Source organism: Pteropus alecto, unplaced genomic scaffold (genome assembly GCF_000325575.1).
Source record: "Pteropus alecto unplaced genomic scaffold, ASM32557v1 scaffold87, whole genome shotgun sequence".
NCBI classification, from domain to species: domain Eukaryota; kingdom Metazoa; phylum Chordata; class Mammalia; order Chiroptera; family Pteropodidae; genus Pteropus; species Pteropus alecto.
In genome coordinates, this window is record NW_006443225.1 from 6,547,387 (window position 1) to 6,575,122 (window position 27,736).

At 43.9% G+C, this 27,736-nt stretch overlaps 1 protein-coding gene across 1 annotated transcript in view; it reads left to right on the top strand.

Annotated features, from left to right (window-relative positions):
• The window catches only part of CHD7 (chromodomain helicase DNA binding protein 7), a 119,876-nt gene that overhangs the window by 79,446 nt on the left and 12,694 nt on the right, over positions 1 to 27,736 (top strand). Inside the window, exons 13-31 of the mRNA XM_025041112.1 lie at positions 201 to 377; positions 4,458 to 4,601; positions 4,920 to 5,175; positions 10,648 to 10,858; positions 11,383 to 11,578; positions 11,879 to 12,046; positions 12,287 to 12,466; positions 15,328 to 15,438; positions 15,528 to 15,733; positions 18,654 to 18,853; positions 19,037 to 19,196; positions 23,442 to 23,531; positions 24,011 to 24,114; positions 25,454 to 25,583; positions 25,982 to 26,054; positions 26,212 to 26,269; positions 26,920 to 27,148; positions 27,365 to 27,573; positions 27,699 to 27,736. Of these exons, the coding sequence (XP_024896880.1) occupies positions 201 to 377; positions 4,458 to 4,601; positions 4,920 to 5,175; positions 10,648 to 10,858; positions 11,383 to 11,578; positions 11,879 to 12,046; positions 12,287 to 12,466; positions 15,328 to 15,438; positions 15,528 to 15,733; positions 18,654 to 18,853; positions 19,037 to 19,196; positions 23,442 to 23,531; positions 24,011 to 24,114; positions 25,454 to 25,583; positions 25,982 to 26,054; positions 26,212 to 26,269; positions 26,920 to 27,148; positions 27,365 to 27,573; positions 27,699 to 27,736 (2,940 nt within the window). The remainder of the gene's footprint in view (positions 1 to 200; positions 378 to 4,457; positions 4,602 to 4,919; positions 5,176 to 10,647; positions 10,859 to 11,382; positions 11,579 to 11,878; positions 12,047 to 12,286; positions 12,467 to 15,327; positions 15,439 to 15,527; positions 15,734 to 18,653; positions 18,854 to 19,036; positions 19,197 to 23,441; positions 23,532 to 24,010; positions 24,115 to 25,453; positions 25,584 to 25,981; positions 26,055 to 26,211; positions 26,270 to 26,919; positions 27,149 to 27,364; positions 27,574 to 27,698) is intronic.

The window sequence follows — 27,736 nt, forward strand, 5'->3', positions numbered from 1 at the left end:
CTCTAACTTCCTTAAAAAAGAAAGGTTTTAAAGCCTTGTTGTACCTTAACAGCTTAAAACCTCCAGATAACCTCGAAAACAAAATCTAAGTGTTACCTAGATAAAGCTGTTCCCAAAGGGGTCGATTCATGTCTTATTCATTCTCAAAGTTGTTAATGTAATTTGTAATGCTAAATAATAATGCAGAGTTGTTCTTGTAGGGTCGAGTGATAAAGGGGTCCTATAAGTTTCATGCCATCATTACTACCTTTGAGATGATTTTGACTGATTGTCCTGAGCTACGGAATATTCCATGGCGTTGTGTCGTCATCGATGAAGCCCACCGGCTGAAGAATAGGAACTGCAAGCTGTTGGAAGGACTCAAGATGATGGACTTGGTCAGTGATCAGTTGGTGATTCCGTTGAACCTGAACAGAATTGTTACTGACTCAGTGCTCCTGCTGCTCTGAATTTGACTGGTATCTGGGAAGGGTGTTCGCAAAGCCTGTCAAATACTGTGATATATCTTGCTGAGCTTTCTGTTACTCAAAAGTGGCTGCTGTCTTCCTGATTTTTACATCGTTGGCTGGTATCTGTGCATAGTTGTATCACAGCAGAGTGTAGTCATGATATTTTCACTGAAATCGTTTTAAACTGTTTGTTCTTCCCTTTTGTTTGTGAATGCCGCCATCATGATCCATTTATGCTCCAGATCTCATAGGTTTTGGCATACAGGGGCCAGTAGTACTTGTACTTGCAAGTTGTCATAATCTGGCCAATATCTGGAATTCATCCAGTTTGCGCAGAAGCTCCGAAGTTTGGGGCATAGTTTTGGTCTGCAGTTTTAGACCACACCTATCTCACATTCTTCCTGCTTTCTAAGAGATAGTCAGGTCTTCCTGATTAATTTTTTCTAGAATTTTCTTCAGTGGGAGTATCATGGGATAATATCTTGTAGAAGTGGTAGAATTGGGTCGATTTTCCGTTCCAGGCCTTTATGTATGTGGTTTCATAGCATATGACATGACCTCAGTCATTCTCAGGCTTCTTTTCACTCTGTAGTTTACGAGGTGGGTTTTGATCACTTGTTTTTACTTTTAATGTATGTTTTAAAAGCAAAGTTTTTGTCATTTAGCTTGTCTTGGATATTTTGATGAGTTTCAAGAGAGTACAAAAATATTTTTTTAATCCCTTTAATGTCGAAGTCTAGATTAGTTTGATCTCTTGTAAATTGAGAGTTTGAGATGGGAAGGCATAGTCTATATGTTCATGGCCGTAAATTTTTTACTGACAACTGGTACTACTGAAAAGAATGCTTTAAAGCTTTCTGTTGTGGCGTGTTCTTGAAAGCAGCTTCTTTCTTCCTAAATGAAGGGGATCAGATTAGCCAGCTATTCTTTCAAGTAAAAACAAAACCCAGTTTTGTTCAGAGAAAAAAGTTTTCCTCAATTATTCTGTTTAGGATGGGATTTCTCTTTTCTTCCCCCTAATGAATTATTATTAAAGCTATCCTAAGACTTTTCTCAAAGCAGTTTATATCATTTGGTGGCCAATCCACAGAACAAACTAGAACACATAAAAACGATGAATGCTCTTGAAGACGTGGGTAAGCATATGGAAAAGAGAAACTCATGGCTGTATTTGGTCTCTTTAGGTGGTACTTTAGCATTACGTTGAAGTAAATCTGGATTTACAGGTAGCCACTAATGCTCATGAAATATCTAACTATATCTTCTGACTAGGGCCCCATCCTCCCAGTGGTCTACATAAGGGACAGTTAGAGCATCATTTCTTGAAGGTTAAATAGTCACCCAGCTGAGTTTATTAAAGTTGTTTTCTATTCTTAGTCCATAGTTTCCGGGTGGGAGACTGTTCCATTGGTAAGCACAGATTAGTTGAACTCTGTCAACAAACAATCTAATTGTCATTGGGAGACTTCAAAGGATTTTCTGTTGTTTATAGTAACACTTCATTAATAGATTAGAATCTGTTAATCAGATAATTTTTTGGTTACATATTGCAATGTTTTCTAACCTTTTCACATAATGACACGTACAGAAAATGATAATATTTGTATGTCACACCGGGTAAGCTGAGAAGGCTGCCCACTGCCACAGGTAACCAACCAGTCCTGGGCTGAGGACTTTCACAGTCCTTCCGGCTGCCTCAAGGACTTGGCTTAACTGTAACGCATTCATGGCTCACCAACTGGGAAGCTTGATTAGCAAATGAACAACATGTTTGTTTTTCTGATAATCAGGAACCTTTATCTCAGAAGAGGTGTTTTCAAGATGGAATACACATAATCGTTGTTCAGAATTAGAATGTAATTGTATTTGTCCAGTTTTGAACAGGTCACTGCCTGGTTTTTAAATCCTTACTTTAAAATAAATATCATCAGAACGTACACACTTGCCTTTTTATTATTCTTTCCTAGAATAAGTCACAGTGAAAATAGCAGATAATAACTGTATCTAGCTATGGAGCAAGTCATAAGGAACTGCTGTTACCTGCACCAGACTCAGGTGAAAATGCACCTGATGAGATCATCTTCAAGTGCATTCTTAGAAAGGAGAGAGCAGTGTGCGTCTTCAGCTCTCTCGTCAGAGGAGATGCTTGGGAGATGATGTGCCGAGGGTCATTTATGGTCTTCACTGTCCTCCACAAGATCTCTAGGAAGCAGAGTCATCTCCTTGTCCTTCTCTGGCAAGGAGGGACTTCTCTGGAGGTGGTAGGAGTTCTTCATTGATTCCATTATCTCATCTTTCATTGTCAGGAGGCCTCACACAAATTAAGAGAGTCTGCTGAAATGAAAGTAAATGGACATCACTCCATCAGAGCTAAAAAGAATGGTAACGTTTTCAAGCCAAAAGCCTATCTGCTGGCATAGTGGAGGTTGGAAGTGATAAGCTCGATAGCCGAGTCTCTCATGTGATGCTTTGGGATAGGCGGTGCATTAATCCTGTGTTATTTCATAGCTACCTGCTTTCGAATAGAAGCCTGGTTCTACTCTATTGCTCGCGTGAAAACTTATAAAAGGGTCACGTGTGTAAATGATCATTTGGTATAACTGGCTTTAAACAGCCTGTGAGGGGAAGCCACATAAAAATGGAGTTTCTTTCCTTTTTTAAAATAAGTTTATTTTGAAATTAATAAGTTAAAAGACTTTTCCTGACGTATTTGGTTAGAGGTTCAGAATTTAACTCAGTAATGAAGGACGGGAGAAGCTGGGAGACGGTCTTCGGTCTCAGTGCAGCTCTTTCACTGCGGTGACTCTTCCTAAATTTGTGACAGCATTTTTTTTTTAAGTCTCGGATAAAGTAACTCAGGACTCGACTATGTCGGGGTTGTGGCCCACGTCACCCACCAATACGATTACACATCAAAAAATCTCAGATTGATTTGCAGACTCTTTACTCTTTATGAATTTAATGAGTCTGTAGATGATGGTGGTCAGTGTACCTTCCGAATGAGACCTCTTTGTCCATTGACAGATAAGACATAGTAGATATTAAGAAAATTAGCATGTCCTTAGTTATATCATTCACCTTAGTGTTTACTGAGCATATACTCTCTGCTTGGCAAGCAAGTCTTGTCAGATTCCAAGTTATGTCAGAATATTGCTTCTGAACCTACTAGAAGGTATGATCACTTTTTGAAATAGTTTCGAAAGCTGGACCGTGTATCAGATGGCCAAAGCAGAAGACAATCTAAGGCCCTTGAGATTAATAAACTCACTGTCATTAGGACTGATCACTGCCAAACAGCTCCTCCATGTTGGGCATGTAGAAATAGAAGAATAAGGGTACAAATGCGTAAGGAAAGCTGGAGAGAGAGCTCGTAAACAGGAAGAATTGTTTTAAGAACCACCTAACTTGGTTCAAAGAGACAAAGTTAGAAATAGCATCTGTTAAAAAAAAAAGTGATTGTGGTATTTAAAACCAAGCTGACCTCTTTGCTAGTTCGACATTTTTGTAGAATAGAATAGTTTTTTCTGTGCTGTTGCATATAGAAGAACTTCTTTTGTCTCCAACATGAGTCATGCAGGAAGCAGATGGGGAGACGAGAGTGCTGTTGATGTAAAGAACAGAAAGAGTCGTGTAAGCTTTATCTGAGTCTAGGGATTTTAGGAAAAGCCTTCAACTTTGGTGGGGAAAAAGCTTTGAGACTTAGGGGACTCATGAAGCCATGGCACCGAAATACTGACCTCGTAACTCTAGGAAGAGACGAAATGACAAGACACATTAACAGCGTCGGCACAGTTTTAGAGAGGCCCCTCCACATATGTATCTGAAGCAGAGACCATGTTTTTTTTTTTCTTTGAATCTCCACTTTTGTGCCTAATTTCTATACTTTTCACAGGGTGGGTGCTGAATTAATGTGTAGAAGTAGGAGCATGGTGATTGAGAGAGAGGCTTTGGTTTTCAGGAACTATTTTTGTTACGATCTGATCAGTTGCTTGTCCTGTATTCCTGTAGGAACACAAAGTGCTGCTGACGGGGACCCCACTGCAGAACACCGTGGAAGAGCTCTTTAGCTTGCTTCATTTCTTGGAACCAAGTCGCTTTCCTTCAGAAACCACCTTTATGCAAGAATTTGGTGATCTGAAAACAGAAGAACAGGTACTTATCTCGTCTACTTTGTATTCCAGTCATGTGACTGACGATTGACCCATGAAACGGCAAGGGTTTAATGTTTAACTATTTAAAAATATAAATTATATAGTTTTTTTCTCCACCCAGTAGATACGTGAGCTTTCTAGCGCCTTTCCTCATTGCACTTCTGTCATGAAAGATTAGTGCCTTCAGACCCTTACTGGGCTTTGACAAATGAAAGCGAATGGGAAATAAATAGGATAATAATGATTTTTCATGGTAGATATGTTTTCACATGCAAGCAAATCATGATACCAGTATTTAACTTAAGGTCCTTTTCTTTAGGTGCAAAAACTCCAGGCTATTCTAAAGCCAATGATGTTGCGACGTCTCAAGGAGGATGTAGAAAAGAACTTGGCCCCCAAAGAAGAGACTATTATTGAAGTCGAGCTAACAAACATTCAGAAGAAATATTACCGAGCCATCCTGGAGAAGAATTTTACATTTCTTTCCAAAGGTGGTGGCCAAGCTAACGTACCTAACCTTTTAAACACTATGATGGAATTACGGAAGTGCTGCAATCATCCATACCTTATTAACGGTAAGCTTGGCCGTTTGTAAACTTATTTAATGACTATCAAAGCACCGGAAATCCTTTTCTCCCTCCAGACTGAGGATTTTATGGGTTGTAGTCATTATTGTATCCTGTCGTCTGAGTGTGAGTATCGCTGGCTTCCTATTCTTTGTGATGCCTCCTTCTGTAGTGGCTCCTGCTGATTCGTGAAGCAGGACCTCACCTCACCTTCCTCTTACATCCTGGCATCTATGTCTCACCTGATAGAAGGAGGCATTAGTGCCCCATGGCCAAAACCCATCAAAAGTGCTAACAGTGAAAGAGAAATAGCCCTCGATGGAGATATTCTTGCGCGCACGTGTTCCGTCTCTCCCTCTCCCTCCCTCCTTCTCTGTGTGTGTGTGTTTAAAGCAGAGAAGTTACAGAGGAACTTTGGTTGGAGAAAGCAGATATTAGCTGTCTCAAGACTCTGTAGGAGAAAATGCCTCTCAGTCTAGAGACCTTTAGCACCTATTTCCTAAGAATGAGAGATTATTTTAAGGCTTGGCTAATAGTTCGTCCCTGTTACTAATGAATACTTTATGATTTTCCTGTTTTCACAACTAAATTGATAGTGTTATATAACCGATAGGAGTAAAAACCTGTATTATATACTTGCAGAAATCATTAAAGGAATTAATATTTCATGCCCGTGATGCGTAAGATACTCTGGAGAATACAAGAGCCATCAGTTTGTCAGGATGGAGCCGAGGAAAGCCGTTAGCGGTGGCGTTGAGACAAGCCTACGCGGTGGGAAGGGTTTTGCCGGTCAGGGTTAGAAAAAGGAAGGGCATCATGCTGATGCAATAACCCGAGCAAAGAAAAGGAGGCGCGAAAACGAAGGGGAACTCGCCCAAAGTGTGAAGTCCATAGGAATAATCGTAGGACGGTGAACCCAGACGTACTGGGACCATGCCGCGAAAAGCCTTAAATGCCGGGTAATGGAATTTTGGCTTGAGTCTGTAGACGTTGGAGAACCACGGCTGGTGTTTAAGCTGAGAAATGATTAGAAATGTGATTCCAGATGATTGATCTGGCAACATCTTATAAAACAGATGGGAGTTAGGAAAGACAGACAAGCAGAACAACCAGCTAGGAGGCTATTGATGTAGTCCAGACAGGAGTTAATACAGGTTAAGATAAGGTGGTGGCCGGCTAACTGGAGGTGCTTGTGCACAGTTATAATTGGCCAACAAAACAATCAGCTTTTTTCCAGGAGAGAAGGAACAAAGCCTGGTTTTGTCTTTATCACAATCCATGAGGTTCAAGGGCAGCTAATTTAAAGAGTTCCTAATCTTTCCTTCTTTTATAACTTACATGTGGATCAGCCACTTCAGATCCAGAAGTTCCTGTTACTAAATGAAAAATGGTCCGCACCTGGAAGACAGTCTCAGCGTAGCACCTAAGGTCATTACTATGGTGTGACATCAGTGAATTTCCTTTTCAAACTTTGCGCTTCTGCTTTGTCTTCTAAAGAGGGTATCATGTGTGGTAATTATATGTTTAATGCTGCCAACCTGCTAAGCACCATGTGTTTGAGAGCCTGTACGGCCATTATGGTGAGTGTCAGCCAGCCTGTTCCTGAGTTGGGGAGATGGAACTGGGGCTTTGAGCCATCGATGGTATAAGTAAGGACACACGCGCGCACGCGCGCACACACACATGCTTGCATTTACTATCTGGTAAAAAAAAAAAAAGAGGAAATCGTAGCCTCCAAGGGGAAAGAAAAGGCATTCACAAAAGAGATTAAATGCTGCCAGCAGGACGCATGTGAAAGGGATGATCTCAGCAGTGGTTGTTAGATATTCACTCCCAGCTCCATCAAGTTTACCTTGTTTGGTTACATGCTAATTACATGCATTGAGCATTGTGAGGGGGGCGTTCCCCCAAAACACAGCTGGTGGGTTTTTCCATAGCTGATTGCTCTCCAGGGTCATCCTGTATGATTCATTGTTCTCCAGGAGGCTCTTAGGACTTCTCAGGTTTGTATCGGTGGCAGTTGTTCTAATTGGTCACACCTCGAAGTCAGCTTTTCTGTCCTTGTAACAAGTTAGGAAGTGTCTGTTAAGCAGGTATGCTTATGTGTCTTTATGATGGGAAATTCTAGTAAAAAAAAATCTCAAGCACACATGTGCGTGCACGCACGCACACACACACACACACACACGGGGTTAGGACTCCCTGGATAACTTAGGTAGGGGTCGTGTTTCACAGAGCTTGCTCCAATCCAGCACTGCCCATTCTCACCACAGCCTGGAGTGGAAGGTTTTCTGAAGCCCATTCTGCGCACATTTATTGAGCAGATACAGGGAAGTTTTCAATTTGAATTTCATGCTGAAATTCGTATTGGTCGTGGCAGAGTAAAGCAGCCCCAGTCAAACTAAAGTTTAGTTCAACAAAGCACATTTCTGTAATTGTGGAACATAGAAAAAACTAGCGTATGTTGAGTCTGGAAACATAAGCAAAGCAGAAGGAAAAAAAGAGAAGTGATGGCAGAACCCAAACTGCACATACATGAGAAATATTTGAATGAGTGTTAGCAGCAGCGCTTAAAGGCTTGGAACTACAGTGTTTGGTGTGCTGTGAGCACTTGGTCAGCATTGCTAGTCAGCGTCGTGCTTGCTAAGAGTTAAGTGGGTAGTGTAAATGGAGTTACTGTTACTGTTAGAATAACAAGCTTTGTTAGAATGGGGTGTTTGACTTTACATCTCTATGCAAGAGTAAAAATAATGTCGAAAACTCGGTCAAAGCCCCCTCATGGTTAGGGGTGACTTGAGTTATTTGTTGTTATTGTTGGGAATGGAGAAATGTAGTGCATAGTGGGCAGAAAGGAAACAGGACTGAAGCTTACACGATAGAATGAGTTTCAGAGAGAAAATGGTAACCTTTTTCCCCTGGTAATCTTCAGAAGAAAATAATTTCTTGTTTGTTTGTAGCTAATATAGCTAGACAACATTGCAGTACTGCAGTGACTGTTAAAGTGGACACAATTCCACACTTATTTCAAGTTGTCACACACATACACACACACACTTACTTTTAAATGTAGTACAAACAGTAATTTAGGGCACTGCCGACAAACTACGTATTTTGGCTTTTAACCTATTTCCAATTCATTTTCTCATTGATATTTACCATCTAACATCAAGGTAAATCTAATTGCTAAACTTGAAAATTTGGCTGTGGTATCAGAAGGTAAAAATTGCTTTCTTCCCCAATACCTTTCATACCCTTTCCCTTCCCTTCATCTGGCCATAATAAATATAGTGCTAAAGGAATCATATAGGAAATATGTATGCTGATATTTTTAAATGAAGTATTATTGGTATAAACTGGTTGCCACTTTAAGAACCTGAATTCATAACAAAGAGCTGAATTGATTAATTCAGCAGTAGTTTTTGTCTGGTGAGAAAGAATGTATTTTATTTTGGCTATTTATAAGATGATAAATTATTGATGACATTGAAAAAGCAAAAAAGTTATTTTTCTCATCACTGAATAAATTTAAAATGAAAAAATTTCTGCTAATTCGACGGAATTATTGGTTTTTAAATTTTTTACTAAAATGATTCAAACATGTCTGATTTGTCAAAATAATTATTTCATTTTTGAAAACTTCATTGACCATTAACTTGTTTTTAACTGAAACACTATTTTTGATTATGAGTTATAATTTTAATAGGACAAAAAATAACTACCTAATATTGTTGAGAGTAAAATCTATCTCTTCCTGAATGCAGAGAGTTAATGGTATATTGTACAACAAAAACAAACTTTTTAAAAAGACCAAATGTAATATATGGACTTAAATCTATTTTTCCTATTTCCCGAGGACCTTCTTGTCTTGAATCTAGAACCTAGATTTCTAAATTTTATGTTTTGAAAAACATTATTCCAGAACATTTCTGCTAATGCTCCTAAACAGCATTTTTAAAACCCTTTCCTGGTAAAACCTTTGCCTTTATTCCCACTTAGAAGCAAATCTTGAATATTAGCCTGTTATTCATGTGGAAAAGGCGGGGAGACACTAGCGATTCTGACCCAGCGGCATTTTTCTGCCAGTCCCCCTTCATAAGAAGTAACAGTGTGCTTTGCAGAAGGCCTTAGTGCCTGGTAAAGGCGTTAAGTGACTTTAATCTGTTCTCAGTAAGATTCTTTGTTGATTAATAATTAATAAGCTGTATTTCTGCATATGACCATGTCATAACTTAATTTCTACAAGCGCCCTTAAAATGGAAATAAGATGGCACTTTTGCTCCATCTGCCGCTGTTTGCAGAAGTACTGTGTGAGTGGCTGTGGTGGTCTAACTAACCTGAACTTTAAAACCCTTTCAAGGTTCTGTACCCCATCTCGTATCCCCATCTCGTGTATAGTAATTAGTGCACATGTGTAGAACCAGTGGTAAGGAGAATAGTTTTAAGTTTCCGGCACAGTTTAAGGCTGGGAACCAACCCCATCAGATGGATTTGTTTGCTTCTATTTTCTGAAGAATAGGTGACTGTGTCCCTCCTTCGGGAGAGGAGCTGAGCATAGCAGTCATGCCCTGATTAACCCCAGAGGTGGGAGGAGGCCAGACCGATGCTGCATAATTCCAGTTAAGCCACCTAAGCAGTCGAAGGAAGCTTAGCCTGCCGCTTCCTGGATAAGCATGTGTTTGGGGTCAGGGGAGGAAGCAGTGAGGAAGACGCCGTGCTCCTGAGGCTCCTCTCTGATGCACTCAAGTCTTTGAACAAGCAGAAAAAGGCACAGAAGTTTTACGTGAAACAGAGTTTGTTTTGTTTTATTTTTAAAATTTTAAGAGCTTTGCATAATTAAGGTAGAATTTTTGTACCTTATGAAATTATCAGATGAGAATGAATATGGAGGGAGATTTAGAGATTTCAAGAGAAGATGCGTGTTCGGATCCCCTTAAAAAAATCCCTGAAAGTTATCCTGAAAAATTAATTCCCTCTTGTTGCAGTCCCTTCATTGTATCATTATGCAATTATAATCACAAACTGCTGCCCTTACGCTGTATTGTTAGAACCCTATCCCCTTGTTCCTTAGTTTCGGAACAGATTTTGTTGTTTGTGTTTATATTCAGCTGGTAAACAGTTCATTTCTTCAGCAATTTAGGTTCCAAATTTTCTGTAGGTATCTGGCCCTTGGCTTGTTTTTGCCACTTCTGGCTTGACAGTCTGTTGTTGAAATTCAGTTTCTACAATCAGCAAACATTTGTTTGTTGGAAAATGTGTTTTTTCCCTCCAAATGCCTAAATGTGTTGTGCTTAAAACTTTGATCCCTTTTGTACTTTCCTGGTTTTGTGTAGACCTAACTTGAGTAAGTGGATGGATTCACGTTCGTAAACGAGTTTAGTGTACCGGTTCCTACAGTTTGCAGTGGGTTTTGAAAGCAGGTTCATTGTTTTTAGTAATAAAAACCTTTTACAGTATTCACGCTATGCTGTCCAATCTCTGCAGGTGCTGAAGAGAAAATTTTGGAAGAGTTTAAAGAAACACACAATGCAGACTCTCCAGATTTTCAGCTCCAGGCGATGATCCAGGCTGCTGGCAAGCTAGTGCTGATTGACAAGCTGCTGCCAAAACTGAAGGCTGGTGGCCACAGGGTGCTTATCTTTTCCCAGATGGTGCGCTGCTTGGACATACTGGAAGACTACCTCATTCAGAGACGGTGAGGGCCACAGTACCACGGGATAGAAGGGAAATAAAGAACGACCTTTCCCAGGGCCCTACATGGTTCACCTCGAAGTGACATTTATGATAGAGGGGACTGAGTAGGGAAAATGTGTTACGTCTTTTGTAAAAAGCAATAGATGTACATGACATTTATTCTGTATAGTGACTATGGAAAGACTCTGCATGATTTTGTGGGCAATTTTGTTTTCCATTTCTTTCATTTGACTAAGGGAGAATGCTTCTTCCCTAACGTTGAAATTGTGTGTTATTTTACAGTTAGAGGTGTCAGCTGTTTTTAGGGTTTAGATGTTTCACTGGAGAGGAAGTAAAATAAAATGTAGTTTTGGGGCATTCAATCAATTGTATGAAAAACTACAACAAAACCTATTTGCAATTATTTCTGATAAATAATATTCTGTTAAAATATGTCGCAAATCGTATTACTTTCCTAAAAATTAAAAAAAACAAGTACATTGTAGCCGTTTGTCAGGCCTACCTGTTAATACTGACATTTTCCAGGTACCCATATGAAAGGATCGACGGCCGAGTAAGAGGCAACCTTCGCCAGGCAGCTATTGACAGATTCTCCAAACCTGATTCTGATAGGTTTGTTTTCCTCCTGTGCACACGGGCAGGAGGTTTAGGCATTAATCTAACTGCTGCTGATACCTGCATCATCTTTGATTCTGACTGGAATCCCCAAAATGATCTCCAGGTAAACATGCAAAAAAATCTTCCTGATGCCTTTTTTTTTTTTTTTTTTTTAAATAAAGTCATTCTACTATGACAGAGAATCCCCCATCAAACCAATAAATTAAAGTCATGTAGTCACTCAGGCGGTGCCCCATGATACGGGCAAATGAACCAACCAGTAACCAATTTATTAATAATGTAAAAGTAATTTCTTTGTATGTTAACCCTCTTTTACACTGCACCTCTGTTTATTGGAACAGATGCTGTCATAACTGACAATTGAGTATTTCTTTGGTAGCCATTAATTTCCCTTTTCTTCCAGGCTCAGGCTAGATGTCATAGAATAGGACAGAGCAAATCTGTGAAAATCTACAGGCTGATTACAAGAAATTCTTATGAGCGGGAGATGTTCGACAAGGCGAGCCTGAAGCTCGGTCTGGATAAGGCCGTTCTGCAGTCCATGAGCGGACGAGACAGCGCTGCGAACGGGGTGAGCCGCACGCACCCCGCCCACCGCGCCCGGCCCCGCCCACCGTGCTCTCCGGCCCCTAGGCTGACAGTGAGCAGTCCCCCAGCATCCGATTGCTTTTTAACCTCAATATTTAAGCAATATTTTGACCTCTCATTTCCTTTGTTATGATCAGGTTCCCCCTCTTTGAGGAAAACAAAACGTTTGCTTAGTCTACAGACATTTCAGTTTTAAATTATTTTAAATATTTCTCTAAAACAGGTACAACAGCTTTCCAAGAAAGAAATAGAGGATCTTCTACGAAAAGGGGCCTATGGTGCACTCATGGATGAGGAGGATGAAGGGTCTAAGTTCTGCGAAGAAGACATAGATCAGATTCTCCTCCGGCGAACCCACACCATCACAATCGAGTCCGAAGGGAAAGGCTCCACGTTTGCTAAGGTGCGAGCGGAGCTGGAGGCAGGTTTTCTGTGGGAGTGCGGTGGAGTTCACGTCCAGCACCTTGTAAAGCACTCGTGTGACGCATGCGTAATGTTTGCTTTATATTTCGAATTAAGTAATTATTAACTCCCCGTGGAGCCCCTAATGCATAAAACATTCTTTGTTTGTGTTTTGGGTTCTGTTCTATGTACTTGGCACCTGGTGGTCACCCTCGCCTCACCCTCGAATATGCCTCCCCCCGCCCCCCAGGCTGACCTGTTCCCTGTGCCTTTGACCCTGCTCCCTCCCCTTCCTGAGACGCAGGTCACGGCAGCCAGGGCGCTTCTATCCGAAAGAGCTCCCCTGTCTTTAACTCCGGCTTCAGCTCCCTAAGTCAGTAAGTCGTCTCTCACAGCTTAAGTCCACAGAGGCATTATTTACACCAGCTGTCTCTGCTGCCTCCCTTTCTACTTATTTTTCAACTTCCAGCGTGCTCCCCTCCCCCACGTCTTTATCAGACCAGCTCTGGAGAAGGTCACCACTGGCCGAGAGCCCCTTCTGAGGCATCACCTGCAAGCGGGTCCACCCTTCCACACCCAGGCCCACTCTCCATGTTCATTTTTAACGTCTGTATTGAAATGTAACTTGCCACAGAGTTCACTTTTTGGATGCCTTTACTGTATTTACAGATGTGTGCATCTGCCACCACCTCTAAGTTTAGAACATTTCCATCACCCCGGAAGGATCCCCATGCCCGTTAACAGTCAGCCCCCCTTTCCCCCACCCACACCCCAAATCCTCGCAACCATTAATCTGCTTTCTGCGTCTACAGATTTGCGTACTCTGGACATTTCCTATAAATGGAATCATACAACATGTGGTCTTTCGTGTCTGGCTTCATTCACTTAGCATAATGTATTTGAGGTTCACCCATAGCGTAGCATGTGTCAGTAATTCCTTCCTTTTTATGGCCTGAGCTATGGTCCATTACATGTCTGTATCTCATTTCCCAGTTGATAGTGGACATTGGGGTTTATTAGTTAGTTGGTAGTGAAGTGTTGGTTATTATAAATAATGTGAACATTTGCATACAAGTTTTTATGCGTTTCTCTTGCGTATACACCAAGAATGGAGTTGCGGGGTCATGTTAACTCCATGTTTAACCTTTGAGCAACTTCCAGGCCATTTTTTAAAGTGACTCTACCGTTTTCTTTCCCGCTAGCAGTGTTTTGAGTTTTGTTTTCTCCACATCCTCAGCAACAGTTTTTATTGTCTGACTTTTTGATTATTGTCATGTATTAGTGAGTGTGAAGTGATAGCCCACTCTGGCTTGATCTGCATTTTTCTGATGCTGTCTTGGGTCCTTCCATGTGCTCGTTGGCCGTATGGATATCATCTTTGGAGAAGTGTCTATTCTGATCCTTTGTTCATCTTCTGAGTTATTTGTGTTTTTATTATTGAACTTTAAGAATACTCCGTATATTCTGGATTAAAGTTCTTCACTAGGTAATGCAATCTGCAAATATTTTCTTCTAGTCTCAATGGTGTTTAATGTTAATGAAGCGCAGTTTACCCATTTTTTCTTTTATCATTTGTGATTTTTTGTGCATTGTCTAACTTAAGGTTACAAACACTCGCTCCTGCATTTTCTTCTAAGAATTTTATAGTTTTCACTTTTATGCCGACATTTACAGCCGTTCTGAGTGGATTTGTGTGTGGTGACGCTGTGAGGCAGGGTCCAGCTCCCTCCTTTTGAATGTGAACAGTTGTCCCCGCTGCTCTCCTCTGGGCTCTGTGACTCAGCTTCTCACCGCCTCTTTTCAGGTTCCTTCCTCAGTCCTCACAGGCACGTCCAAGTTTAGTATGTGCAAAGCCACAGCTGTCTTCCCTGTCCCTCCACCCTCTGTGCCTGCACAAGCGCGCACACGCACACCTATTTGCTCACCTGTGTGCCACCATTCAGGTGCCAAAGCTGGATGCTGACATTTTCCCCGGCTTCCTCCTCCTCCTCCTCCTCCTCCTCCTCCTCCACCACCATTCAGGTGCCAAAGCTGGTTGCTGACATTTTCCTCGGCTTCCTCCTCCTCCTCCTCCGTGTTTTACATCCACTCAGATTCTGACTCCTTCAGTTTTGCCTTTTCAAGAATGATCTTTATTCCTTTCTGCTAGAGCTGTTTTCGGTCTTCATTATTTCCTCCCTCAACTACAGTAGCCCGTCTACACTGTCCTACCCTCCAGGCTCCGAGACACAGGTGACTTTGGATAGGAACGTGTCCATCTCGAGATTATTCCCATTTCCAGAGAATCTACTGCTTCCTTGGGACAGAGTTCAGACTCTGCTAACAGGACACGCAGGGCCCTGCTTGACTTGGCTTCCGCCCGCCGCACCTGCTCGCTCCTTGGCCACTCTCCCTGACCGCCCTTATCCCCAGCCACGTCACTCAGTCGATTGCCTTTCTTCTCTTCTGTGCCTTTGCACATGCTCTGCCTTGAATGTTTCCACATGCTGTCTTGTTCTTTGAGCTTTAACAGTCTGATCCGGGCATTTTCTGAAGAGCCTGTTCTGTCTTCCCAGCAATGTCTTGCCTGTGCCCCCACCGCCACCCCTGCCTGGACCTCCGTATGTCAGTTGCACCTGCACAGACCTTTGTTACCTACCATCAATCGTGCTGCATGGTCATCTTTTGTTTCCTGATCTGTCTCAGTCCCTGGACATTGAGCTGCCTGGGCGACGGTCTTCATCTTAGTTCCATCCACCGCAGCATCTAGCACGCAGTGGACGAACGCATACATGTTTGAGTGAATGAATAGATGAAATCTGCCTTGCATTTTACCTCTGAGAAAAGCATCTCAAAGTAATGCATATTTTTTTTCTCCTTTAGGCCAGTTTTGTTGCATCTGGAAATAGGACAGATATTTCCTTGGATGATCCCAATTTCTGGCAAAAGTGGGCTAAGAAGGCGGAATTGGATATCGATGCCTTAAATGGGAGGGTGAGTGAGAGGTTCCATTTAAACTCTATCTGATCCAACCCAGAGTCGCATTTTCAGAAGTCGCGAATATGATCCGCCATCTTTTGTAGAACAACCTGGTTATTGACACTCCGAGGGTGCGGAAGCAGACCAGGCTGTACAGCGCGGTGAAGGAAGACGAGCTGATGGAGTTCTCAGACCTGGAAAGCGATTCTGAGGAAAAGCCGAGCGTGAAGCCCCGGCGGCCCCAGGACAGGGCCCAGGGCTACGCGAGGAGCGAGTGCTTCAGAGTCGAGAAGAATCTGCTCGTCTACGGGTAAGCGAGACGCCTGTGAAAATCAGGATTTTATTTTAAAAATGGTTAGAGTCCCTATTTGCATAGGAAAACAACGTTCGTGTTTGGGTTTCTGTGACTCCCCGTAGCATAGCCAAGTGAACTGGGCAGCAGCTCTGACGGCGCCCGCTTGTTTGCCCACAGTCCTCAGAGTGGCTCAGGTCCTCATGGATTTGAAGGCACACAAAGGAGTTATGTCAGATCCAAATTCACTTGTTGATTATTAATAACTCAGGACAGTCTCAAAATTACAAAATCTTTTTTCCTTTACCTTCACATAAAGTTTACGGCTATCGTAATCTTTTAGTATATTTTGTAATAAGTTTATTAAAGGCAGTCATCTCTCTTGTAAAGCTCTTTGAACTCATCTGAAACATGAACAGGCAGTCATTTCAACTCTCTGAATGTGTCGCCTCTGAATCTCTGCGGCACCCCACACAGTGCTTTGAATGTCAGGATGCTCAGCAAAAGTCTGAATCTCTAAATAAGAGTTCTCTAGCAGGCAAATTCCATTCAAATAAAAAAAAAAAAAAATGCCACCAAAACAATATTTCTATTGATCTGATATTTTATCTTTGATAATTTTTTTCCGGTGGAAACCATTCTGTTTACGTGGCAGACAGGCCTCTTACCTGGCCTTTGTCTCACCTGTTGGCTCTTTCCGTGGGCACGCCAGCTTTATTCTGTGAGGTCAGACCTCTTCGTGTCTTTCAATGTGCCACACTATTTCAACAGGCCCTTCCCGCCGCCTGGAACCAACCCCACCCCCAGCGCACAGCCTCGATCTGCCCAACCTGTCCTGTCCTTGACATCCAGTGTAGGGGCCGCCTTGGCACCCTGCACTTGGAAGTCTGAGCTGCACTTTCCGTTACACACATGACTTCGGGTGGTTGGCTCCTGCTGCTGAGACCCAGGTAGCAGCTCCTTGAGGACGGGGCTCTTTCTTTGTGTCCTCGGAGCAGAGTGCAGTACCAGCAGACACACGAGGAGCGCTGAATCAGTCTACTTATGGAGTTAATGAAGTTGAGCTAAGGTCCATCCTATGTCTCAGTAGCCGTGTCCCTCCCACTAATTATCTGCCAGCCGAGCATCTTTTCCTGTTTGTTCTCACATGGTGGAGAGACTCCCCGCGTGAGCCCTTTCCTCCGTGCACTTTGCTTCCATGTTTCAGCCTCATGCTCAGAGTTGGGAATTTTGCTGGTAATTTTAGAAATGCGACATCTCGATACCTCTTGAAGCTCAGAAGTATGTCTGGAGCATACGGTCTGTTAGTACAGCCTTGGCCGCCTCCCGTAGGCATCACTGTATATCGAACACCTACTTTGCACTCGGCACTGTGCTAGGATACTACTCTCAGACACCAGGGACCTCGTGAGCAGAATTGTCTCAGCGCTGTCTCAAGGCAAGCAGGTGAACAAGTAGGCATGCGGTAAGCCGCGATGGTGCCTCGACAGGGATGCTCTGTTCAGACGTCTCCTCTCCTTTAAAACCCAACTCAGGTGTTCTCTGCTGACTTCCAGGGCTTGGGAAATAAAAGAAGGAATTCCACATAAGGTGCCGTGTATAGTCGGTGACTCGGTGGGTGTCATGTATTAGCCAGGGTGAGAGGGAGTGCTGGGCATCAGGCAGGGAGGAGGAGAGAATTTCCAGCAGAGAGAGCAGTGTGTCCAAAGGCCTAGAGGCAAGGGCCAGCCTTCGATCTGAGGAACAGAGAAGCTCGTAATAGCCAGAAGGGACCAGGCTGGGGTGAAAAGCAGGGTCTGCTGGGCCAGCACTGTGCTCTCCCCTGCTGAGGCTCCCCGCTGTGCACAGCTCTCAGTGGAGGTCAGGAAGAAGGCAGTGGAGTGGCTCGTTCCTATCCTGAGTACCACCCTGGGGGCCTAGTCAGCCATAGCGTGGGGAAGACACGGCTCAGAGCATCTGTGAGGAGCACAGTGCCCAGGTGCAAGGGCACAGCACTGCGTGTAGCGTGGGATTACAGCCCTAGCTAGACAGTTCGGGTTCGGCGGTGTGCCCTCTGTGCCCTCTGTGCACTTCTGTCCACTTCTGTCCACAGTCCTTTCTCCTGTCCCTTTCACGCGAGGCCCTGACGCTTGGCCGAACGTTTTTCCTGAGTGCTGTCTCTTGTATTTGGAATTAGCATTCCCTGTTTCAAAAGGAAACTTGACCATGTTCACAGTCTTTCATTAATTATTGTGGCATCCCTTTGGGGTGGGTCAATGCGGCCACCCTCCTGAGCACCGCATCCTTGACCAGTCCTTTCTCCTGCCCCTTTCACGCGAGGCCCTGACCCTTGGCCGAACGTTTTTCCTGAGTGCTGTCTCTTGTATTTGGAATTAGCATTCCCTGTTTCAAAAGGAAACTTGACCATGTTCACAGTCTTTCATTACTTATTGTGGCATCCCTTTGGGGTGGGTCAGTGCGGCCACCCTCCTGAGCACCGCATCCTTGACCTGGGAGAAGTCACTCGCACCCACCTTGTGCACCATGCATCTCAGACGCTTGGTCACCAACATCCACGGAATGGGTGCTTTTAACTCTCGACCACACCCACCTCGTGCACCATGCATCTCAGACGCTTGGTCACCATCGAAGCATACAAGCCACGTTGGAGTGAAGCACGGTGTAACGTGCCCAGATCCTGCTTACTTTCATGTCCTAAAAGTCACTGCCACTGCCTGAGTCTGACCGAGAAAGCCCATGTCAGTCCTGTGGGTGTTGCTTCCGTGGCAACATCCACGGAATGGGTGCTTTTAACTCTCGACCCTGGGGTTGCATTCCCGTCACCTGATGTAAAATTACTAGTTTTGACCCAGGATTTCGTAACTCTGCGACCTGACTGAAAGCCTAGGCCCAGATCTAAAGTGAAGCACCATCTGCATGCTGGACGTTTGCTTTGCAGTTGGGGACGGTGGACAGACATCCTTTCCCACGGACGCTACAAACGTCAGCTCACCGAGCAAGACGTGGAAACCATCTGCAGAACCATCCTCGTGTACTGTCTCAACCATTACAAGGGGGATGAGAACATCAAAAGCTTCATCTGGGACCTCATCACGCCCACGGCTGATGGCCAGACGCGCGCCTTGGTCAATCATTCCGGTAGGTCTGCTTCGTGCTCTTTGTGCTGCGGGGTCACAGGCACCTGCCGGGTACCCTTGTGGTGCAACCTGGACCCCGTATTTCCTTGTCCTTGTCTGTTGAAATATCTGATTCTGACACTGAAATTGGGGTTGTAAAAAGCTGCTTCGATGATTGTGATTATTGTGATTATTATGATTCTAGGTTTGTCAGCCCCAGTGCCGAGGGGAAGGAAGGGGAAGAAGGTGAAAGCCCAGAGCGCCCACCCAGTGGTGCAGGACGCCGACTGGCTGGCCGGCTGCAACCCGGACGCTCTGTTCCAGGAGGACAGCTACAAGAAGCACCTGAAGCACCACTGCAACAAGTAGGGTTTCAAGGGCTGGTTGTGGAGAGCTCACTCTGTCCTTAAACACACACACGCCCCACACACAGGCGCGCACACGCTCCACACACATGCGCGCGTACACGCCCCGCACACGTGCACGCACACACACATGCACACACACCGCCCCCACACGCGCGCGCGCGCACACACACACACACAAAATTAAGACCGTTAAGCTGAGGTTGCTATCTTTGCTCAGCTTTATTGTTTTTCTTGAATCATACCGAGTCACATGACAGCATTCCTTCAGATGACTGATTTTTACAATTGTGATAAAGACACATAACGCAGTTTTTTAATTTTACTATTTTAACCACTGGTAAGTGTACAATTCATTGACATTAATTACATTCAAAATGCTATGTACCCATCACTACTATCTATGCCTAAAACCTTTCCATTGACCCAAATATAAACTCTGTGCCATTAAACAATAACATGCTTCCCCGCAACCCTGTGCCTCATCCCCAGGCCCCTGGCAACTACCGTTCTACATTCTGTCTCATAAATGGGCCTGGTCTAGGTGCCTCGTAAGTGGAATCGCACAGCATTTGTTTTTCTGTGTCTGCCTTATTTCAGGTTGAGCCATGCTGTAGCTTGTACCAGAATTTCATTTCTTTTTATGGCTTAGTAACATTCCATTATGTGGACAGACCCCATTTGGTTTGTCCGTTCATCTGTCAATAGGCCTTTGGGTTGATGGACACCTTTTGACTATTGTGGACACTGCTGCTATGATATTGTGGGTAACTAAGTTCTAACTGGTACGTGTCAGGGAATCGTGGTTCGCTTTATATGATCCTACCTTCAACTGACTGCTTTCAGCGGAGGGACTGGGAAATTTACATGTTATTGTTAGCTTAATAATACCTCAGTTGCCGGCTCCTTTTTTTCTTACCTATGAGCTTAGAATCATATTCCTTACCTTTATTTCCAGAACTGGATTATATATATTTGAAGAATATTGAATCTAAGTTTCTTTCATCGCTTAGAGCTGTGTTCACTGTCTCCATCTTAAACAAACATGCGCACGTGTTGACTCCTCTCCTGCTCTGAGCGTGCGTTATTCAGCACCAGTAGCACAGCTCGCTGAGCCACGCTCCCGCTTCCGGGCTCTGTGCGGCCGTGGGCGAGTTTCCTAACCCTTCAAGACTCGCTTTCCATGGCAGTCAAGTAGAGCTCAGCAACAAGATTTCACTTGGATGAGGCAGGATATAAATAAATATACGTGTATCTCGCTTTTTAAAAGTAGCAACCAGCGTCTGAGCATATAACACTGCCCCATGCCAAGAGCTTCGTGTGGGTTACATCTGAGCTGTCTCACATGGATAGCACCGTTTCATCCCCATATACCTGACAGGGAAACTGAGACTCGGTGCTTAAGGTCCCTCAGCTAGTTAAGGGACAGGGCCAGGCTGGGGACCCCAACCAGACCAGGGGGGTGCCTTCGCTCTTCCCCATCCACCTCAGAAACCTGCCTCCTCCTCCGGGCTGTCTCTCCTCCTGGAAGATAACTCCTGGAGAACACCTGCTGCCCCCTGGCCCTGCTGACTAATGATTCTCATTCCTTTTAAATACAAAGGCACTTTCAGGGCCTACCTTTGACTGCTCTCTTTAGATTTTGACAAACAAGTATTTTCCTTCTTGAGTCTTCAAAACGATTACCTCAGACTATGTTGATGCCTCAGAAACTGTTTCGTTGTTACTACCGAAGCAGAATAGTTCTCCCTGAAATCCTGCCCCACTTACAGCTGTTAGAAGACTTCTGTTTCCTTGTGGTCTGTGTGAACTTGGGGTCAGTAGCCTTCTGAGTTCTGGATTCCGAGCAAACCCTAAGTGAAGTGGTTGAGTGTGGGAGCAGTGGCTCTGGTTCCCGGATCCCAGTGTGGTGGTGGTGGTTTTTAATTTTCTATTGTAATGTCAGTAACAGACTTTCGTAGAGCACCCTCCATAACTGGTGTGTGAGACGTAACTGGCCTTCTTCTCACCTGCCTCCTTGGTCTCAGAAGAACTGGCAGTGCTCTCCATCTCCTGTCTGGGACAGGCAAGCGGTCCAGTTCTTCCTAGTGTTTCACTCCCTGAGATTCCTCAGGATCTGAAGTGAGGAGGTGTGATAAGTGGTAAGAGAGAAAATAAGACCCAAATTGAGGACTTCCTAGAAAACGGCTGGCTGGTTAGTGCTCTTCAGAAGTTTCAAGAGACAAAGGCAAAGACGGAGGAACTGTAAAGCAGGCGAAGCGGACAGGACAGTGTAGTGCCATGTGCGTCCTAGACTGGGTGCCGGACTAGGAAACGGTCACTAGTGGGATAGCCAGTGAGAGGTGAACGAGGTCTGGGGACCCATCCTGTCCCGTCTGGCTTCACAGGTGCAGATTCCTTCGGGTCACAGCCCACCTCCCGTCCACCTCGTTACCCTGACGGTACCTACCGTGTCTTCCCATAGGGGCACTCAGCTTGCCAATCGTGTTGGTTTGAACTCTTTCCTCTAGAAAAAAGATGACATTAACAGTTCATAAACGTCTCCATGTGACTAAAATTCCTCCTACACTAATAAACTTTACCTCCCAGCAAATGAAAGAGAAACCGTTAGGATCCCTGCCTCTGCACTGAGTCGTGGTGAATAAGAGAATCCAGCCCAGGCTGGGAGGGTGTTTCCTCTGCAAGTTCTCAGAATGGGCCTGAAAGCTCTTCTCTAACCAGAGAAGACAAAATGTGCCAGCCACAGAGACCCATGTTGTCATTTTTCCTTTTGCCGGTTCGGTGGCCCAGCCAATTTTTCATCTCATCAAGAGAAAGAAATCTTAAAAAAAAAATGAGTTATCCAGAATGAGTGCTTAGCTTGGAATGTGTTCAGATATTTGCAGCCTCGCACTTTGCCTTTCTAGAGCCAACACTGGCCAGGAGAAGATCCTGGTGGAGAGGGAGGAGTGTCGTGGGGTAGCTACTCATGCGTGATCAGGAGCAGTCTGTTTTGGTGAAGCTGTCCCTACTTGTCACTTGATATTTTCAAGGCCAGTTACCACATCCTGAGAGGCAGTGTGAAGTGGTGAATGAAGTCAGAGGCCTAATTCTGAGTGGTCCACGCTCAAGGTGACTGTGACCTTGGCTATGCCACTTGTTTCTATTAGCTTTGATTTTCGCTTTTGTAAAATGGGAACGGTAACTTTTCCCCCACTTTATCATGGGGTCATTGTGAAGTGGAAGTGAGCTGGTGTAGTAACTGTGACATGTTGGTTGAGAAGCGTGTACCAGGGTTGCTCAGCTGGGGAAGCAGTACTTGGTATCATCATTTACTCACGGCCGAGGAGGCAGCACCCAGGGCTGTCCGGCAGGAGACTTGAGTACAAATAGGCCTTTGGGATTTACCTGGTGGGCTTTATTGAAAGAGTTATGTTTGAGGCCATCGAGGAAGTCCAAGTGAGATTAAAAACCTGGTTCCTAGAATTCCAAGGGTTTTTAAACACTGATTCCTTGAAAATGACTAAGAACTTCAATGAATTTGACATATTTTAATCTCCTTTGTAATGTTTTATTATTATTTTTTAAGCTACAACTTAGGCTTCCGGGTAATGTAAACTACAAGGAATAAAAAATGTTTAATTAATATTCCTTAAGGGAGAAGAGCGAGGGCCCACCCTGGCCCACCCCGGCCCACCCCCGCCCACCCCCATCGCCATCTTCCTTTCTCGGAAGCAAAGTTGTATAATCTGAAAAACCTGACATTCCATATTGAGGGTTTATTGTAAGGTAGTAAAACCAGATTTTATATCGCGTTTATTCCTACAACTTCTGATGTGCTTCCAAAAATGGTATTAAGGCAGCAGCTGAGGAAATTTTATGAGATAATGAAGCAGAACAGTTACTGAAAGCCATCTGCTCAGTTGTTTACAAACTTGCTTCAATACTTCAGAGGCAATGGTAGGGTACGTGTCTAAACTTCACAAGCTGCACTAGGTAGAACTAAATGAAGTGCGCCTGGGCTGGGCTGAGCTCGGTCCCTCTCTGTGCAGTGTGAGCGGTTGCCAGGCAGGCCTGTTGGAAGCCAGCAGAAAGCACCACACAGAGGTGATTATGTGCCACCATCTGTCACGCTTCAAGCCTACCATACAGCATGGCTAATCAGCCTTGGCAGGATGATGGATGAACAGCAGCAGCTGCCAAAAGCCACTGTTGGCAAACAGTCCTGAAGTTAAGAACTTTTCCCCCCTCCGTCTTCCTCTCCAGGGTCCTGCTGCGTGTCCGCATGCTGTACTACCTAAGACAAGAAGTTATAGGAGACCAGGCTGATAAGATCTTAGAGGGTGCCGACTCAAGGTTAGTGCAAGCGCACGTTGATTCTCTACCTCCCTGTGATAACCCGGGTGGTCAGAGAACATCGTGGATTATGTTTCAAAACCTTCATAAACTATTAGTAGCACATATCTCTCTCTTTTTTTTTTTTTTTTTTTTGCATCTTGAATGCAGTGCTTGTCCTGTGAGCTTAGGGATGTGATGTGAATCGGGAAAAACTTGTTTGTTTGTATGAGTGTACATACAAAGAGGTGTGAACTAAATCACTAGTGTTTTGAGATGACCTTTAAAATGGGACACTGGGCGATAAAGTTCATTTCTGGTCATGGTGGAAAGTGACTGACTTCTGCCCTTTCTTTTAACCTTTGCTCATTCCGCTCCACGATGCTCAGGTGCTTATTGTGGGAAGAGGGCATGGGAGTGTATGTATTATCTTCATTGTGTGGAATTCTTTTTAATACTGGTATTTGTTTTAAGTATTACGCAAACGGTTGTCTTTACAGTGAGGCCGACGTGTGGATACCTGAACCTCTCCATGCTGAGGTCCCTACAGATTGGTGGGATAAGGAAGCAGATAAGTCTCTCCTGATTGGAGTGTTCAAACACGGTAAGTGACGTTTCTGTTGGACCACATCTTGACCATGTGGCTTTGTCTTTATTTAGAGCTCTTTGCATACTCTTTTCCAAAGTCATAATATTAATGAGGATAGTTCCAAAGGACTCTTGGCGTTTACCATTTTCCTGCACTAAAAATCTAATATGAACTGTAAATATCAGATGCTGTTTTTGAATGTTTGTTGAGTATTTGAGAAGAAAACATTTCTTTCTTGGCTGTAAATAAAACCAAAACCATATTTGTTTTAATAATAGCCAAATTGTCCTATAGCTCTCCCTAAACTTTGCCTCCAGCACGGCTCCCCTTGCCGGCTCTGCCAACCCGTGTCAAAGTGGACGGTGGGCTTAACCTCTGCTATTAATCTGTACAAGTGCCTCCTGGGCTTTGTTCCAAGCAATATTTCACAAATGTCAGTGCTGAGAACTCTCGGCTCCCCTGAGTGGGATGCAGCCTTGTTAACTTTGAAAGGCTGGGGATGCAGAACTGGCATGATATATACAGTGAGCGATTCCTGATTATAATCCCAATTCTCTGGGGGTCGCAGAGGTATTCTCAGCAGCCCAGCCTGACTAAAGGGGAGAATGATGGCTTATAAAACCTTTCATGATTACAGTTTGGCTTGCGGCTCTACAGCAGTTAGGAGCGGTGTGTTGTAGTACACATCCTAATTGAATTGTGCTGTTCTGCCTATGTACTGCAGCCGCGTTTTGTGAGCTCGGCCTAAAAATCATTTTCCCGCAGTGCACTGTTGGGATCTGCCATTTCCCATCTAGTCAGCTCGGGCAGTCAAAAAGCAAATTGCAGTTTGAAAACCATAGAGGGAACGGTGTCATCTTACTGACATGCATCATCCTAAACCTAATAAGACAGGTTCGCTGGCCTTACGAAGACAGGGGTTTTTCAGCCGGTGGTGCAAGTTCCTGCAGGACTGGAGCTGTTCACCAGGAGAATGGGGTGGACTCGGAGAGCCACTGCAGGGGTCAGGCAGGGACATTACAAAGCCTTTTAAATGTCAAGCAAAATTAGATCTTGGGGAAAATAAGGTCAAAAATCTTCCTTGTCATCTTGCAGTTATTCAGAAGCTGTGTTAGCAGTTGCGATCATTCCGATAACATCCCTGAAATGTAAATCGGCCCCCAAAATCTGCCCTGGAATTTAGGGTTCCGTAGAATGCTCTACTAAAATCAGGTTCTTTTAAATACAACATAAATGGTAATCTCGATTGAGAAATAAATGGAGTTCTTGTGTCGTGGTAGCATGTGAGTGTGTCAGTGACGGGCCTCTCTCTGTTTCTGTGTGTGTCTTCTGTGGGCTGCTGGGGCTGGCACAGGCTACGAGAAGTACAATTCCATGCGAGCTGACCCCGCACTGTGCTTCCTGGAACGAGTCGGTATGCCCGATGCCAAGGCCATAGCTGCCGAGCAAAGAGGAACAGACATGCTAGCAGATGGCGGTGATGGGTAAGAAGGACATTCTAAAATTTTAATAAACTTTATGTCAGCGTCACATCTATTGGCGGCGTCCAGTTCTTACACTGCGCTGCGCTCTGTGTTGCGCCTGATTTGAACTTCGCGACGTTTTCCAGTGCAGTCCGCTGGTATATCGTAACGATGATTTAAACGTGGTGTATTATCTGGATGATCTGAAACTCATCTGTCTTTTCCAAACGACGACAGCCCCCTCCCTCCCACAGCTCCCCTCCCGCTGCTGCTGCGCTTTTAAACACACACACAGAGAGAGGCTTTTGACGTTGAACCCAGAATTAAAAGTTGCATTAGGCAGATTGTTACTCTTCCCCAAGTCCCCTTTACTCGCTTGCTTATCAGTGTGATTTAAACATTTTAAATATTTTCTATAGGGGAGAATTTGATAGAGAAGATGAAGACCCAGAATATAAACCAACCAGAACACCATTCAAGGATGAAATAGATGTAAGAACTTGAGTATATTGACTTTTAGAGCACCAGTAAAATATTATATACCCATATAAGACTTGTTAAACTTTATAAATAATGGCCTAGTCTTTAAAAGATAGAGCAACATGAAGCTCTAAATTAATATAGTACTGCTTCTTGCTTTGTTTTCAAGGAATTTGCAAATTCTCCTCCAGAAGATAAGGACGAATCCATGGACATGCGTGCCACAGGTATGGCTCCGGAAAAGCTCGCAGAGCAGAGCAGACGCGCTGTGCAGGCGTCACGTGTCAGGGACCTCAGCTGCTCTGTGACAGTGCCTCTCAGTGTGTTTTCATCTACAGTGACTCAACTCTTTTGTGAATAATTTTAATTCTTCTTTATTGTTGGTTTTTTCTAATGATTTTTTGGATTAGAATTTATGCATTTGGTTTATACCAGTTAGTGAAAACTTAAGCATCTTTAGAAATATATCTCTTAGGGATTGGGCATTTGCCAAATATCTGAATGATTGCCAATTCTATAAAAAATACTGACCTTTTGCCTAATGTAAAACCGTTAGCTAACAATTATGTGATCTTTTTTTTTAATGCAAGATTATTATATTACAAGAGCGGAAGCTTACAATGTAGTTTATGGTGTAAAGTATGTTTCTTTATGTAAGATTGATGTCGACTTGTTTTTTCCCTTAAGGAGTTAAGAAAGATGTAGTTTATAAATTTCATACTATTATTCCTTATTTATATTTTAAAAATGAGGGCACCGTGATGCCTTTTCTCACACTGTCATTTGAATGTTAATGAGTCATCTTGTTTTGATGGAAAATCCTGTGTATTGCAAGATTACAGCTACACATTTCAAAAATATTTTTCCACTTCCCCAGGCAAGCACAGTGAGAGTAATGCTGAGTTAGGCCAACTTTACTGGCCTAACACCTCAACCCTGACCACCCGTCTGCGCCGGCTCATTACTGCCTATCAGCGCAGCTACAAAAGGCAACAAATGAGGCAGGAGGCTCTGATGAAGACTGACCGGCGGAGGCGGCGGCCTCGGGAGGAAGTGAGAGCGCTAGAGGCGGAAAGGGAAGCTATAATATCCGAGAAACGGCAAAAGTGAGTTTTTTCAGGGTTTTACTCAACCCCTGGTACGATCCTCTCCTCTCTGCTCTTTTAGGCCTGCAAGAGGCAGGGGTCACACTCAAGATAAGGACCGTCCAAACAGCCTGTCTCTCCACCCCCAAAATAAGTACCGTGTATTAAGTTTAGGACAAATAAACTTTAAGCCTCTTTACTCAAGTACGGTTCAAGTCAATGTCTTCTTTCTAATAGGTGGACAAGAAGAGAAGAGGCTGATTTTTACCGTGTGGTATCCACGTTCGGGGTTATTTTCGACCCTATGAAACAGCAGTTTGATTGGAACCAGTTTCGAGCCTTTGCCAGACTGGACAAAAAGTCCGATGAGAGTTTGGAGAAATACTTCAGTTGTTTTGTGGCCATGTGTAGGCGCGTGTGTCGAATGCCCGCCAAGCCAGATGATGGTAGGTCCAGCCGGTCGCAAAAGTTCTATACCGAAAGGCCAGCAAAGTGAAAAATAAGAAAGTGAATCATTTGAAAGCCCCCTTTGGTTTTTCCCAAGCAAATACGATTGTTCTCATGTTTTCAGAACCGCCCGACCTCTCCATGATCGAGCCGATTACGGAA